Consider the following 15,674-nt stretch of genomic DNA (forward strand, 5'->3'; position numbering starts at 1 on the left):
AGCGGAGCGAGGCTTTAATGACTATCTTACAAGATCGGGTGTCTGATAGGCAGGCACACCTGGGCAGTTTGGCGCCAGTGATTTATCTCCTAGTGCGCGAGTCCCTCCCCTGGTTCCTCGTTGGCTGAGTACTACAGGGTTCACAGTCTTCCCCGGAGGTCGCCTAAGCCAGTTATATCTTTCCTTTAAATTTGTCTTAATCTTATTGGTAGGTTTAAAAAACTCACCCCCCCACCCTCAGCCCGAGCAGCTTCCACCATGTGGCCCTTTGTTAATACCTTACTGTTAAAATGTTTAGACATCCTAGTGGGAATAAATCACATTTAGGTTTTATACTCTTTCCTAACACTTCGCACTGGACACACACACGCGCGCGCGCGCACCCAGGACTGTAGCCCTGGGGAACATGTGGCCCCGGAGACTCAGGACACACGAAGGCTCAGTGCGTGTGGTGGAAGGAGCTGGGACTTCACCTACTTGGCCGGCTGTGAGCAAGGGGCCATCTGTCCCATTAACCGCGAATCCCCACCTCCCGGTACACAGACGTCTCTGAGTCAACATCAGTGACGAAATGAATGGACAAACCAGGAAGCGAGTGTGTGGATAAAATTGTAATATTTCCAGAATATCTCACCTGGCTTTAGTGCATCTGCATCCTCAGGGATGGAGAGAAGTACGGCTTTAGTACATCTGCTTATCAATGGGCGTTCCTTAAGGGTGGAGAGCAGTTCATCTCCGTATCAGTGAGTGGTTACCTGGGCGACGAGGGCGTGTCTGAACCAGAGAGGTGAGGGGGAGTGCTGGTTGGCTTCTGCTGGGAGTAGGAGAGAAGCGGCCCCGGACTGCAGTTTGTAAGCAATAAATGGATTTTAAACTTTATTTCTCCCTTAGACTGATTTCAGTTTTAGAGGTATTTTGCCCGGTATTTCCTTTCCCCGGACTTACAGGGGGACAGGCAGATTTCTGGCCGCCACCTGGACAATGGCAGCGAGCGGCTCGCGGAGCCGGGAGACCACGCTAGACGCGCCTGACTGTCCCGCCACGGGGGCTGGGCCGCCGCCGCGATGACGTCACTGGGCGGGAGGGAGCCGCGGCCTGCCGTGGGCGGGGTCTGCCGTTCGCGGTTGCGTCGCAGGAGGCGGGGCAGCCGCCGCCAGGGGGCGGTACTGGGCCGCGTCACGTAGCTCAGGTTCGTGGGGCGCGGCCACGCGCGTGTCTGTGAGTTCCGGTGAGATTCCCCGCCGTCCCTCCGCCATCATGCCGATGTTCGTGGTGAACACAAACGTGCCCCGTGCCAGTGTGCCAGACGGGCTGCTTTCCGAGCTCACCCAGCAGCTGGCGCAGGCCACCGGCAAGCCGGCACAGGTTTGCCGGGAGGGAACGGTGGGGGGTGGGCGCCGGACGACGAGGTCCCAGGCTGCGGGCAAAGGGAGGCGACTCCGGGGTGAGGGTTTGGGCGGGGAAGGGACGCGGGGCGCCCGGGCCGGGCGAGGTCTCTCAGGCCCGCTAACCGCGCCCGTTCCCCAATCAGTATATCGCAGTGCACGTGGTCCCGGACCAGCTCATGGCCTTCGGCGGTTCTAGCGAGCCGTGCGCGCTCTGCAGCCTGCTCAGCATCGGCAAGATCGGCGGCCCGCAGAACCGCTCCTACAGCAAGCTGCTGTGCGGCCTACTGGCCGAACGCCTGCGCATCAGCCCGGACAGGTGCGGGGGGCGCGGAGGGCGGGGGGCCCGCGCGGCGCACAGCCGGCGAACCTCAGCCCGCTGAGCCCGGTTTCCATCCCCCGCAGGATCTACATCAACTACTACGACATGAACGCGGCCAACGTGGGCTGGAACGGCTCCACCTTTGCCTGAGGGCCTCACGGCCCAGCAGGGCCTGCACCAACCTGCACCAACCTGCACCAGGCCCGGCAGCCCGCAGTATTCGGCCTGCCCCATCCCCGGGGACCCCTCCCCCACCCGCCCCGTCTCCCTGTCGGGAAAAATAAACGGTTTGGAGACTAGTTTCCCTCGGGCTTCCTTGGCTGGTGGAAGAGTCGGTGCAGGGCTGGGAAACCAAGGCTGGGAGGGATGCCGACTCAATCTGCCCTTCGGGTACCTTTTGCCTGCTAGCCTTTCTTACACTCCCAGCAGAAGCCCCAGCTTTGGTTGGCATCCTGTCAGGGGCCACAAACAATCACTCAAATGGGAGCCTTCCATTCAAGGTTTGGGGCTTTGCCCTCCCAGGACAGGTTCTTGACGCACCCATTTCCCCACCAGGGCAGGGCCACCACGTGGGCTGGCAGGGAAGAGGGTGAGGGTGGGGTCAGGATCAAAGTCTGATTGGCCTGAGGGGTAGGGGCATCAGCTGGGCCTGGACCTTTCAGCCTCACCTTCATCTTCCAGATAGGCAAAGGGTACCCAAGGAGAGAAAGCCTTTCCCCCTCACCCCAGGGTCACTCTCTGCTAGGCTGGTACCCCAGTTTCTTAACCTGGAAAATCCAGATCTGGAACTTTGGGATGGTGCTCGGGTGTGGTTATGAGGGATGGTGCCCAGGAGGTGGAGTTCTTGGTCATACTGCCTTCTCCACACCCAGTTCTGGGCCTGGGCTCTGCTCTCTGCACGCCAGCCCCCACCACAACAGTCACCTGAGAAGCACCAGGCCTGTAGTTCTAGTACCATTCATGTTTTATTGTGTAACAGCTCTGGAAAGCCTTCAATGGGCCAGTCAGCCCACTAAGACAGTAAAGATGTCAGTGTTGATGGCACAGTCAAGAACAAAATCAGTGTCAAGACCAAATGGGACTGGGGTCTTCTGGCCGGGGTTCCTTCTGCCCAAGTGCAAGGGGCTCCTTCCCTGGGGGTGGTGATAGGGCAGTGGGCAATTTCAGTACATACACTTGGGCCATGAGGGCCTTGCCTTCCCTTCTGCCTATCCTTCGGGCTGGAATACCAACCTGCCTGCCGTGAGAGCCTCTATGGACGCCCGCAGAACTCCTTCCTAGTGAGGCCCAGCTCCTAGCACTGGGAACTCGTGTACCTAGAGCTGTTAAGGTCATATCTTGGTTAAAGTGAAGGGCCAGCTTGATCCCGTACTGCCTGCTTTGTGGGAGAAGTCAAGTTCATATCAGCCGCTTGCACAGAGAAGGGGCTCCTCTGGCTACATGAACCCCCATTCCTGGGGGCTTGGGAGAGGTGGGGTGTCACCTCTGGACTCTTGCTGGCCCTTTGCTGGAGAGAGTTTTTGGTCTAACTCAGTCTCTGTAGGCAAGAACATTGTAGGTGGAGGGTGATTCGCAAAGTTCTTTAGAATTTAAGTGGACTTTGGTTTGGAAGCTGGGGGCGTCTAGGGAAAAGGGTGCTGCCTGGGCCAAGCCTGTGGAGCCTGTTCCCTTCTGACACTGGGAATGAGGAGCAGGCCTGTCTGTATGTGCAGGGGCCTGGGGCCTGGGTGGCCATGAGGCCCTCTGGGATGACTGCCAGTGCCACAGATCCTCTCTGGCATCTGTGCGGCAGGAGGGGTCTCCCGGCCCAGGCATTTGTCCTGATGGCGACGTGAGAGTCACCCAGGCCCCAGAGCCGCTGAGCGCAGTCAGCCGGCAATTTCCACCTGGACCCATCCCATCCCTCTCTCCTACCATCACTGCATTCTTGGCAGAGTCTGGCCTCTTGCCAGCTCGCTAATCTCTGCTTCTCGGTCCAGGTCCTGGGGTCACTCGCTGCCCTTAGCCCCCAGTCAGCTCAGTCTGGGCAGCCAGGTTTTGCTTCCAGAAGAGCAGTGGGGGTGGCCAGGGTGACCTGGAGGAGGAGGAAGGGGGACGCCCGAAGGAGTCTGGGAGGGCATGGCCTGTCTTGGCCCTTCCTCACAGGCCTCTCTGAGGGCCTTGCTCGGGCTCACCTGTCTCATTCTGTCCTCTGTCTGAAGGGAGTGGAGCCCCATGTCTGTCTACTGCGGGGGCGGAGACTCATCCCTCATGGATCTGAGCTCCTGCTGTGTGATGGGCTCCCGCCTCAGCCCTGGCCCTCGCCACAGCCCCTCAGCTCTCTTGCGTCCTCAGCGCCCCAGTTTCCAGCTTAGACCTCTGCTCTGCCCCTGGCCCCACAGTGGCCTGCTCTTAGTCCTTACCTCTCTGAGCCTGCACAATACATGGTCATGAAAAAGCAGGGATAGGGTCTCCTTGGCGGCTAGTCCGACTCCCTCGTTTCATGGTGGGGACACTGGCCCCGGGTCCTCTGGGTGTGTGGGTGCTTGGCTGGCTGCCTCCCGGGGGTTGGCCACTTGATCACCCCACTACCCCCTGCTAGGGCTCACCGAGTGGCGGGCATTTCTCAAGCTCAAATTGGGGTCTCGGAGCTCAGGGGGCAGACTGGCACCTGCCGAGTTGGGGGAGGCTAGAGGGCCCCTTGGGAGCCAGGAGAGCTGGAGCATGGCCTGCTGACCCCTGAACCAGGCTTTGGGGCCTGGTGGCCAGCTGGGGCAGGGCATCTGTGAGGCAGTGGCTCCTTGGCGTCTAAGGAAACACGGAGCATCGGCAGGTCAGGGAGCCTCCATTCTCGGCCCTGCCCACCATGCTCTGAAATCTGGAGCGATAACTGGCCCTGCATGCCAAGGAGAGCAGCGGCTGCCCTCCACTCAAGCCTTCTCCAGCCAGCCCCGTTTGCCCCAAAGCATGGGCTCCATTGCCCACCAAACAGGCTTTTCCTTCCTCAGATGCCAGCAGCTGCCCAAGGGCCACAGGGCTGCAGTCAGCCTTCAGAACAACAGCAGAAACTCATTTCCAAATGACCTCAAATTGAGGTGCGGAACATGAAAGTGAGGGCACAGACCGCTGCCTGCTCTCCGTCAGGGCTCTAGTGCCAGGTCATCTGCCTGTGGGGACCCGGGCCTGTGGGATGATGACTGTCCTCACAGCCACTGTTGTCAAGAGCCAGCCGGCCTCAGCAGCCCTTCACCTCACCTTGGGGGTGCTGGCGCTTTTCTGCATGGAATGCTTGTGTCCCATATGCCTGCTGCTCACAAGTCCCATGCTTCTAGTCTTCTGGGGGCTCTTCCCTGAGGCTCTGGTGCTTTGTTCGGCTGGTGAGCTGGGGTTTCTCCCCCTGTGTTCCCAGCAGCCTGTGCCCAGCTCTGATCTCTGGGACTGTGATCCCAGGGGCCTCCAGGGCTTGTCTTTTCTGGAGAGCTTAGCAGTGCAGGCTGTCCCCAGGCCTCCCACCCCCAGAGAGGCCTTCATTGCAGAGACCCCATTGCCCCGTCCCCTCCCCCGGGGCCCAGCTTTGCTGTTTCCTACCCACTCCTTGAGCCTGATCCCAGTGACACAGGAGTCCGGTAGCCGCTCTGCCTTTCTGGCCCCACTTTCCTTCATCTGTGAAATGAAGGGCCTCGCCAGATGTCCTTCCTACACAATCCCTCAGCTGTGGAGCGTGATGGCGACATCTCGGCCCCAGGAGCTCGTTAATGCAGGTCACCAAGGGAGGGGACAGGGTGAGCAAGTAGCTTGAGCCTGTAGCCAGCTCTGGATAAACTGAAACCTCTTCCCAGGCAGGTGGCCAGAGAAACAAGGGGACATGGGCAGGTATCTGCACCTGGAGGGGGCGCATGGCCCTGCAGGAATGTTCCCTATGGACCCCAGCCCACTGAGGGGCTCACCAGTCACAGGAACGGGTGGGTCAGGCCACGGGGCTATCCTGCTGCCTCTAAAGCAGTAGGTAAACGTAGTGCAGGGCCGGCCCTGAGCTTAGGATCCCCGTGTTTCTGGGCTGTTGTCTTTCTTCCTTGACTCCTTGCCCCACCAGACAACTAAGTGTTGGTCACCATAGCTGTTTCCGTAAAGCTCGCTCCTGCCAGCCCAGCCCCCCTCCCCAGCCAAGCAGTTGTGAAGCTGGGTCTCAGCCCTGCAGGCCTCCCAGTGAGGATTTCAGAACTGGGGTATGCGGGTTATGGGTGGGTGGGGGGTGAGGGCACATTGCAAACCCACCAGCCGTTTGTCCAGATTTCCCCTCCTAGTTAAGTGAACACATTTCACTTCTGTTTGAAACCAACATGAGACAAAAATTGTCAGTTTTCAGAAACTGGCCCTGTCCCTCACTCTTGGAGCCTCAGCCCCTGTCTGGCTGGGGACAACGGGATCCGGACTCGATAGTCTTCTCATAGGTCTAGGTGCCAAAACATCCAGACAGGGCTCCCCATCCAAAAGCCACCAATGACAAGACTCATCTCCCATGTCCCCCTTTGATCCTGTCCCCTGCCACCGAGTTCTTGTGGACCTAGTGTTTTTCTCATTTTAATTGGAAATATATTTACAAGGTTCAATTCAGAGCACTGCAAGGATCCCCAGAGAGAAGCTCCCCTCCTCCACAGGGTCACTCTCAAATCCCTCCAGAGATATTTTATGTATAAACAATAAGGCAAGTATGTGATAAATAATATCCCCTCCCTACCAACTTTTTTTTTTTTCCTTCATGGATGGTAGCGTATTCTACACTAGGTTTGCACTTTGCTTTTTCTTTCCACTTAAAAGTCTATCTCAGTACCTAAAGCATTCCCCGCATTCCCTTGTTGGGACTGGCCAGTTCCATATACCCAGCCCAGATCCTGATGGTTTAGGCTGTTTCCAGCCTTCCACCCTTAGCTCTGCCTCACTGAATTCCACAGGTGTAAGTGTGTCTGTGGGAAAGGTTCCTAAGAGTAGAATTGTTTGGTCAAAGGTGATGCTGTTTTAAAATTGGGCAGATGTCCCTCTTAGAGGTGGGGGTCTGAGGTCCCCCTGGAGCAAGCTGGGGCTTTTAGCTGTCTGGTGCGGAAAATGCTCTTCTCTCAAGCGCAGAGGTTTCTGTTCGCATTTCTCTTCTGAGATTGAGTGTCTTTTCATACAGTGAAGAGCCACTCCCTTTTCCTGGGAACTCAGTCAAAGCCTCAAGCCCATTTTCCCACTGGATTGTTTGTTTTAAAGCTCTTTATGTATTAGAGAAATTAACCTTTTGCCATGAGTTGCAAATATTTTCGCCCAGTTTGTCATGTGGCTTTTGACTTTGTGGGTAGGCTCTGGAGACACACTTATCAAATTGGTGCCATTTGTGACACTCTCAGGCTTCCCCACTCCACAGTTACCAAACTATTTCCCATGGTTTCTTCCAGTGATTTTGGCATTTACATCCTGCTCCTTCCGTAATTTCCTGTCAGGTTTGAAGTATGGCTCCATCTTTATCCACCTGTCCCCTCCCTGTTCCATCATCCATCTTGCCCCACTGATGAAATGCCACTTTCAGTCCAAATTAAATCCCCTTTTGTACTCGGGTCTACTACTGAGCTCTTGACTCTGTTCCCCTGCAGGGTCCACTGGATTTCATCTGTAGCAAACAGGGCTTGTTTGCTGACTGCCCCGGCACTGGGGAGGCAGGGAACCCTTCCCCGCACATCTTCGGGGGCCTTCTCAAGCCGTGTGCTACCTGGCTCCGGGTCTTCCCTCCTCCAGCTGGTCCCTGCCACCCTCAGTTACTGCACCGCCTGCCTCCCCGCCTGCCAGATGTCCGCCCTTCTGATCTTGGCCTTCTGAGGGGACCTGGCCCATTGTGCCCTCTAGGCAGCCTACAAAGCACAGGAACCACTGGTGTCTTGGGCGCTGTGGGGATGAAAGGCCCTCACGCTGCACCCATGCTTCAGCAGTAAAAAAGGAGCTACGACAGATCCCCAAGTTCTCAACTTGGCTTATGAATTAGGACCTCGTGTTGGTGTCACACTGAAGTTTGGGAAGTTTGTTCCCTCGCACCAGTAGCTCCACTGAGGAGGAGACGTCCATCTACAAACGTCATTTTAACACACGATCCCCAAGGATGGTGTGAATTTCAAGGTGTCTCGAACCTTTCTGAAGATAAGCCTGGCCAATCAAAAAGGCAATGTGATGTCAGGACCTCCACACAGAAGAAAATCGGGTAGAACCTTCCAGTTTTTCTCAGGGAGAAAACTTGACTGTGTCCCGTAGTGAGTCTCCTGTTTTGCTCTGTGATAATTTAGAGGATAATACTTGTGTTTATAAAATTATCTTCTTTCTCAACAAGACATGAAAAGGCCTGTGGATTTAATTCCTTTTGACTATTCTCTAAATTCTGGTGAATACCCAGACTTCAACTCTATCAGTGAGTCTAGAAGGAAGGAGAACCAGGAGTCAGACCCCTTCCAGAGAGCACAGGACTTTGGAGAAGAATATGAATGAATCTGTCTGCCAGAGCACGAGGCCAATGAAACCCAGCTGACATTGCTCCTGGGTGTCCCGTATGGGGAGCTGGACTTAAGATTTAAAAACAAGACGAAGCAGCCAGATGCAAGGAAGAAGCTTGCCCTCACTCACACCTGCACCTTCAGACTGTGCAAGGATCACCACCAGCCTTCCGACAACAAGGAGGCAGCAATGCCCTGTAATGCGCTGGAGTGACTCGGAGCCTTTGAATATCACCCACCCATAGGGCTCCTCCTCCAACAGCAAAGCAGGAATGAGCCATGGGCTAAGAAAGGTTCCGGAAAGAATCCATTTCCAGGAACAGACCCTTCAGTGATGGGGTGATTCCTTAGTCCTGCCAGTCAAAAAAAAACACAGCTTCCAAGCAGAGGTTAGTTCAGCTGTGGCAGTTCCTCCATTGCCGAGCCAAAGTGTAAAGAAGGATCATCTTTGTGTGGACATTGAGGATGCTTGTGATCATGAGTGGATAAAAACAGCCAAAGGAGGACATGAAGGGTATGAATTTATGCAAGTTTAACATTTCAGCCCCTGTAGAGCCAGTATAATAACCTACTTACAAGACAATCAAGAAAAGAATACTTAGAATATATGTATCAAGTATCAATGCAGAAAATGATATTTTTCAGAATAAAGATATGATTTTAAAGAACCCATATAGCATATGACTTCATCCATACAAAGAGCAGAAGATGGGAGGCGGGGAGTAAAGGAAACAAGCAAACAGAAGATCAGCTGCCCTGTATTTAGGAGTAAATCCACACATCCACAGTGTGTACAGCTGTGAGAAGGCAAACATCCTGAGGGTCATTGAAGAACATGGAGAGACAATGCACTGTAATTCATGTCACCTCTTCCCAGGCCGGCTTATGATTCAACACAGTCCCAATAGAAATACCAAGAGATTTTTTGGGTGGAATTTGCCAACCCAATTTTAACATTTACATGTGAACGCAGAGGGCCAAGAGGAGCCCCTTGAAGAAGACAAGGGGAGAGGACTTGCTTTCTCCATGTTGAGATTTGTTATGAAGCCACATAATGAAGGCAAAGTGAGTCAGCACAGAGGCAGACAACGGGCCAGTGGGAAAAAGAGAAATCCCAGAAACAGGCCTCTCCACACCCAACATGGACACGATACATGATCAGGGCAGCAGCATTAAAACTGATGTGAAAGAAAGCCCTGTTCAGTTAGGGGTGCTGGGCAACTGGCTACCACGTGGCAGAGAGATCAAACTGGACTCCTATTTCTATCCACACAAAAATCAGCTCTTCCTGAATTAAAGCCATACAGAAAAGATCATAAAAATCTCGAAAGATTGTGAGAGTATCTTCTTACTGATTTCCTAAGTAAGACACATGTGAGTAAAGAGATGGACACATTTGACCTTATATTAATGAAGATACCATAAAAATGAAGACATGCCAATTTCTGCAAACCATTATTGACAAAGGGCTCATATTCAAAACATACAAAAAAAAAATCCTACAAATTGGTTATAGGTGCCCCAATAAACAGTCAGCAAAGTCATTTCACAAAGTGGAATATTCAAATGGCAAAGGAGTTCAACCTCAGTAGGTATCAGGGAAATGTAATTAAAGCAACCACACCACAAAGATACCCATTGGCCACATCCCACCCGTGGAGACAAACCCTAAAGAAACTCATTGGAAACAGCGCAATGTCCATCAAGAACAGAATGGGTAAATAATGGTGGTGTTTCATGTCACGGGAGCTACCCGGAAGCGACAGGAACACACGCTGCTCACACCCATCACCACGACGGTCAGTCTCACAGGTGGGTGTAAAATGTTGAGCAAAAGATACAAGATACAGATAATACAATTTCACTTATTTAAAGTTTTAAAATAGGAAATGCCAAACCACCTTGTTCACCAGTCTCCGCCCCTGTGGGAAAAGTGCTGAGAGCAGGAAACTCTCTGGAAGGTTCCCCTTCCTGTCGGGACAGGTGCCCCTGCCCAGGAGGCGTGGCTGGGAGGAGGAGGAGCTTGGGGGGGCTGCAGTGATTTCTTTCCTCACTGTTCTTAACGTTTGTTAAACTGTTATGCATTTTTCTGTGCACGTGTTATACTTCAGGGGTCACAAGTGCACACAGAACAAGGGGAAGAATACCTCCACATACCACACAGAGGTGCTTCCTGACGCCCCAGCCCTCTAAGACCTTGCCCCCACTTTGCTGCCCTCTCCCAGCCCACCCCAGCCTGTCTGAGCTTCCTGGCACCACCCCCGACACCGCACCCCTGAACTGCTAGGCTTCGCCCTCCAGGGCGTTCTGTTCTGGGTTCTGTTGCAGGCCCCTGTCTGCCCTCTGGCACAGGCTGTGACCCCACAGCTACTGGAAGAAAACAGCGTTCTGTTTAGTCCCCCTCAAGCCCAGCATTTTGCTTCCTGGCTCTGAGCTTTGAGTTCACATCAGCGACCCATGTGGGGGCTTTGGGGCTGCCCTGTTTGCACAGGGTTCCATGGGGATGTCAGTGGCTCCTGGCCTTGGGGGTCCCCGCAGTGCTTTGGTGCTGTGAGCTGATGCTTATGGTTGTGTGGTTGGCTTTTTAACTAGAGGCCCTGGAGGAGGGCTGCACAGGTTGTGTAAGCTGGGTCCATGTGGGGCTTGACCCCAGCAGGTCAAGGCAGTGTTTTAGGGGTGGCCACCAAAGAGCTGTGCTCTTTAGCAGGTGAGGCGCTCACAAGCCTCAGGTGCTGGGGTTTGATGAGCAACAGGAGGCCTTGGTAGGGCTTGGCCTGTGACAGTGGGCAGAGGTGGCTCCAGAGGCCTGAAGGGTGGGGCATTCTCAGGTGAGAGGTAAGCACCTCACCTGCAAAGGCAGTGAAGGGCCGGGCTGGGAGTGCATGTGGGTGAGAACCTTGGGCCATACCTGGGGGCTGGTGACTGCTGAATTCCTGCCACTACAGAGGCTGTGCAGGGTCCTTCCTGCATCCCTGGAGGACTTCTTAGGCTCTCGAGAAAGTCCCCTGGAGGTGGGAGGGTGAAGCCTGGCTGCGCCCCCACAGGGTGACAGTTGGTTAATAGACAAGAGCATTCCAAGGATTTGGGGCCCTTCAGAGAATATGCCGTTTTCTCGGGTTGAGATGGAAACACTGCTCAGGGAAATCACGGCCTGCCGCAGAGCTGGCCAGGCTCACAGAAGGCCAGTGCCGAGAGCATCTGCCTCTGGCAGTCAGGTTTTCTCAGGAGAGCCCAAAGAAGCAGGAATGGTGTGACAGTCCTACTCTCAGAACAGGAGCGGTGGGAAAAGAGGGGGCAGCTATGCAAGCAGAATGTCCTTAAGAGAATGTGAGTGTCAGGAGGCAGGCTGGGCAGAGGTGAAGGGGCTGAGGCCTGGAGCAGACCAGGCCATACAGACCCACTCAGGGGACAGGCAAACTCCCTGCTGCAAGGGGCAGGGCCAAGGCCAAGCCCCAGGGAGACCAGCACCCAGAACACTCTTGAGGGGTTGGCCATTCAACGCTGCTGACAGGGACGCTGAGAATCAGAAGCATCCCATAAGCACAGCAGCCCTCTCAGGCAGTAGAACATCTGGGCAGATGCAAGGGGTGAAGATCAGCATCAAATATCGAAAAGACTTTGACATTTTGAGATACCACAGTTCCTGAGACAATTATCCGTGCCCTAAGGGAGTTGAAAATATATAGGTTCCGTCTCAAGGCAGGCTCAGCCCTACCAGAGGAGAGAGCTGGGTGCAGAGGGGAGCTGGCAGCAGGCAGAGCGGCCGATGGCGGCGTCTCTCAGGGGGAGCCCTGGGTGGTTTCCACTGAGTCTGCTTATGACAAACCCGGAATCAAGTGGTTTTCTTTCTCCTGCCATCAGAGACCCCGAAAGACAAAAATCTAGAGGACTGTGCAAGAAAAAGTAAATGGTTCAGAAAGCAGAGAGAATAAAAGGAGGGAAGGCACTAGAATCCAGCGAAAGAGGCTGGCCCTCTGTGTGCTGAAGGAAAGGGGTGAAACCAAAGTCAGGAGCCAGCTTAACGTTACTGCTAGGGGCTCTGGAGCCTTCCTGAAGCCACCACCCAACAGCAGCCCGAGGAAGTACACAGTGGGGACAGATTCTTGCCCACTGGAAATATGCGGCAGACACCAATGACACCCAAGGCTGAGGGCGTCCCGAACAGAGGACGGCTAGTTCCTGAGAACCAATAGGCCAGAGCAGCTGCTCCCCGGCTCTTAGTCCGGCAACTGGCTCCAGGCAGGATGCGCCCACACAGGGAGAGCTCAGACTTAAGACACCTTGTCACTAGGCGGGGCTCAGCACTGGATGCCCAAGGAAAATGGAAATTATGAGATTTCAAATATATTGTGTGGGGAAGTTGGGGTTCCTATGGCCAGGATCCTCACTGAACTTAAATCACCTGATGATGTAACTGGCCTGTTGCTGGGCTGCCGCTTCCGCACTTTGAGGCAATAAGCTATTACTGCGCTCTACAGAGAGCTCGGCCCAGTGCTCTGTGTAGAGGTGAGCTAGTGCTCGACCTACCGCTGGGAGAACAAGCCGGGTAATAAACCCTTTCTCCCCAAAGAACGTTTTGCTGTCAATTTCTTTGGTCACATTGAATCCATAGCGAACTTGCCCGGGGCTGAAACCCATTGGGAAGACATACTGGGAGAAAAAAGCTATCATAAATGAGACCAAATAACTAGGCTGACCCCAGAGCAAGTGATGACTGCTTGCGAGAAGGCAGGAGAGGCACAGGTGGGCTCAGAGAGAAGGAATGCAGTCGCTCCCTGCCACACCCAACATGGTTGAGTGGGCTAAAGTTGGCGTGGGGCTGTCCCCCTCTTTCCTGTCTGTGCTCCTTCCATCAGCTGCCAGGGCATTTCTGCTGGGGTCTTGTGGCAGCAGGAAGAGAGGCCTCATGGGACCAAGTGCTAGATTTTAGGGACACCCAACAGCCTGGAGGCTGCCCTAGGATTCCCCTGTGGTAGGCGGCGCTATGAGGCTTCATCCAGTAACTCTGGATCTTACAGCACAGCCGTGATAAGCTGGTTAGCGTGCTGAGATGTGGAGAAGGTCCCTTTTCCAGCAGTACCCAGCCCTCCCATGGCTGCCAGGTGGGTGGGTGGGCGTGGAGCCTTGGGGAGGAGGTTAATGCCGCTGGGCTTTGACCACAGCTGGGCATTGTAAATGCTTTGGGCTGTAATCCTTTGACTTTAGAACTTCCAGATTTTATTTATTTGAACTGTAACCTAAAAGGGCAAGAGATTTAGTGTTTTGATTTGAGAAAATTCATGCCAAGAGAGAGCATTTCTATGTTGATTTTTTATTGGTGTACGTTTGTCATTTTATCTCTGCAGAACTTCTGAGCCAAATGTGGACTTTGAGGTTGGACCTAATTTAGGATGGGAAAGAGTAGGAAGAGATTTCCTAGTTCCGATCCAGTGTTTCCTTGGGGTTCAGTAACACCGGGTTCTGATCCACCCCAAGGCCTTGGTGGGGGAATCTAAACCACTCTCAGGGCCCCAAACAGGACAGTATGGAATGGCTCATGGCCTGGGCTGCCCCTCTCCAGGGAAGTCTTTCACTCCTCACCCTGCCCCACTGGCCACCCTGGTCCGCAAGCAGCAGGGATACCCTTGACCCAAGTGAGAGTTTGGGAAAGCAGGCGGACAGGTTCAGTTCAGCTCTCTGGGTGCCATGGGGATGTCAGTGGCTCCTGGCCTTGCGGGTCCCCACAGTGCTTTGGTGCTGTGAGCTGATGCTTGAATAATCCCCAAGTCACACATGGAGGAACTTGTCACCTACGCTGCAGCAAAGGCTGAAGGAGGTGACCGTGTTAAAGTTGACAGCATGGCAAGAGGGATGGGGTCAAAGCAATTGATGGGGTCAAGATAGCTGCAGCTCCAAGGCCATTCCAGCTGGTGACACAACTGTCTCTAACAGATCCAGCTAGGGCTCCTCCCTCAAAGCAGGAGGCGCTCCCTCTGGCGCCAGAAGTGCTTTGATTTACATGGTTTTATTCATTAGGCCATCTTAGCTCTACTTAAGCAGGAAAGTTGAAATGACTTGCCCAAGATCACTCAGCTAGTAAGTGACAGATTCAGGTTTCAAATGCAGCTCTCTGGACTTAGAGCAGGACCATGGAGAATGAGGGCAAACAGAGGGGCAGCTGATCAAGCCAACCCAGCCCTCTTTGGAAGGGGACAGGAGGAGAACATGACAGCAGCAGGCCATGGCCCAAGCGGCTTGGCTCCAGCCCCTTCTTTCCCCAGTGGCTCCCAGACCATGAGGTTTGCATTTGAGGACCCCACACCTTTAAAAGCATTCTCAGTGCCTCACTAAGTCTCTGTAACAACCTTAGGAGGAGGCAGAGCTATGATTGTTTTATAGACGACAAAGCTCAGAAATCTTCGGGAACTCAGTAACCTCCCTATTGGGATGTTCCCTGGCATTATCACCTGTAACATACCCTACAGGTGAAGGGGCCTTTCACCGAATGTCAGAAGGTTCTATAAAGAAAAGACCCTAGGGAGTTGGGCTGAGACTCCAAGGCGCCTTAGCAAAGGATGAACAAAGATGAACAAGATGGGGTATGTGTGTGAGGGGTCAAACGCAAGAAGTGGGTAGGCTGTGAAGTCTGTTAACAAGGGTTACTGAGAGGTCTTCTGACGCCCTAGTCTTATGGTCCTTCACACCCAGAAGCCCTGAAATGGGACTGCAGTGCTCAGGATAGACTTCTCTTGAAAGCAGGGTCTAGTTCTCACCAGGGTGGGCCCCTTTGGTATTCTCTCCCTCATCACCCATTGGCATCCCTGCCTTGCATGGCACTGCCCATCTGTTCCTCTTTCCCCTCCTTAATGAGGATGTGAATCTTCCAAAGGTAAGGATAAGTCTCAGGCGGGTGAAGAGGGACCTTTAGGCACAAGAGCTGCGAGCAGACTTCCAACCACACGCGAAAGCAACCTCTGAGGTCCCTTCCTGCTCCAGAACGGATTCAGATCAGAACTTGTTTCAGATAGGCTAACCGCCCCGTCCCCCCTTTTCTCTGATCCTTTCCCTACCCTATCTTGTACATAAAAAAGGCAGACTCTCCAAAAATCAGTAGGGGCTCAATGATTTGTTTATAAGGCTGGGGAATGACGTTGTAGACCGCTCTGCCGGGAGGCCGCCCCGGTTCTCAGCTTCCTCCATCTCCCTTTTTCTAAGTCCAGCCGTCTTCTCACACTCCTGTCCAACCCACTCCTCTCCTCCTGGGACCCGGCAGCCCCTTCCTTCCCGACCGGGGACCCCCACTCAAGGCCCGCGGTGCGTGCTCCCCTCGCCTGGCGGGCACGGCCGGAGGCTCCGCCTCTTCCCTCCCGCCCAGGATCGTAAATGGTCTCCAACGGCCGGGGCCCCCAGCCCCGCCCTTCCCCAGCGCTCCCCGCGCTCCCCGCTCCGGGCCTCCCGCCCCCTCCCTCCAGCTCCGGCAGCCGCCCGGCAACA

At 54.3% G+C, this 15,674-nt stretch overlaps 1 protein-coding gene across 1 annotated transcript; it reads left to right on the forward strand.

Moving 5' to 3' along the window:
* Positions 1-1,160: 1,160 nt before the first annotated feature.
* On the forward strand, positions 1,161-2,006 carry MIF (macrophage migration inhibitory factor). Its single transcript, XM_057491787.1, has 3 exons — positions 1,161-1,365; positions 1,532-1,704; positions 1,791-2,006. The coding sequence occupies exons 1-3, from the start codon at positions 1,258-1,260 to the stop codon at positions 1,855-1,857; spliced, it is 348 nt and encodes a 115-aa protein (XP_057347770.1). The 5' UTR covers positions 1,161-1,257; the 3' UTR covers positions 1,858-2,006.
* The last annotated feature ends 13,668 nt before the right edge of the window (positions 2,007-15,674 follow it).

Source organism: Manis pentadactyla, chromosome 14 (assembly GCF_030020395.1).
Source record: "Manis pentadactyla isolate mManPen7 chromosome 14, mManPen7.hap1, whole genome shotgun sequence".
Lineage (NCBI taxonomy): Eukaryota > Metazoa > Chordata > Mammalia > Pholidota > Manidae > Manis > Manis pentadactyla.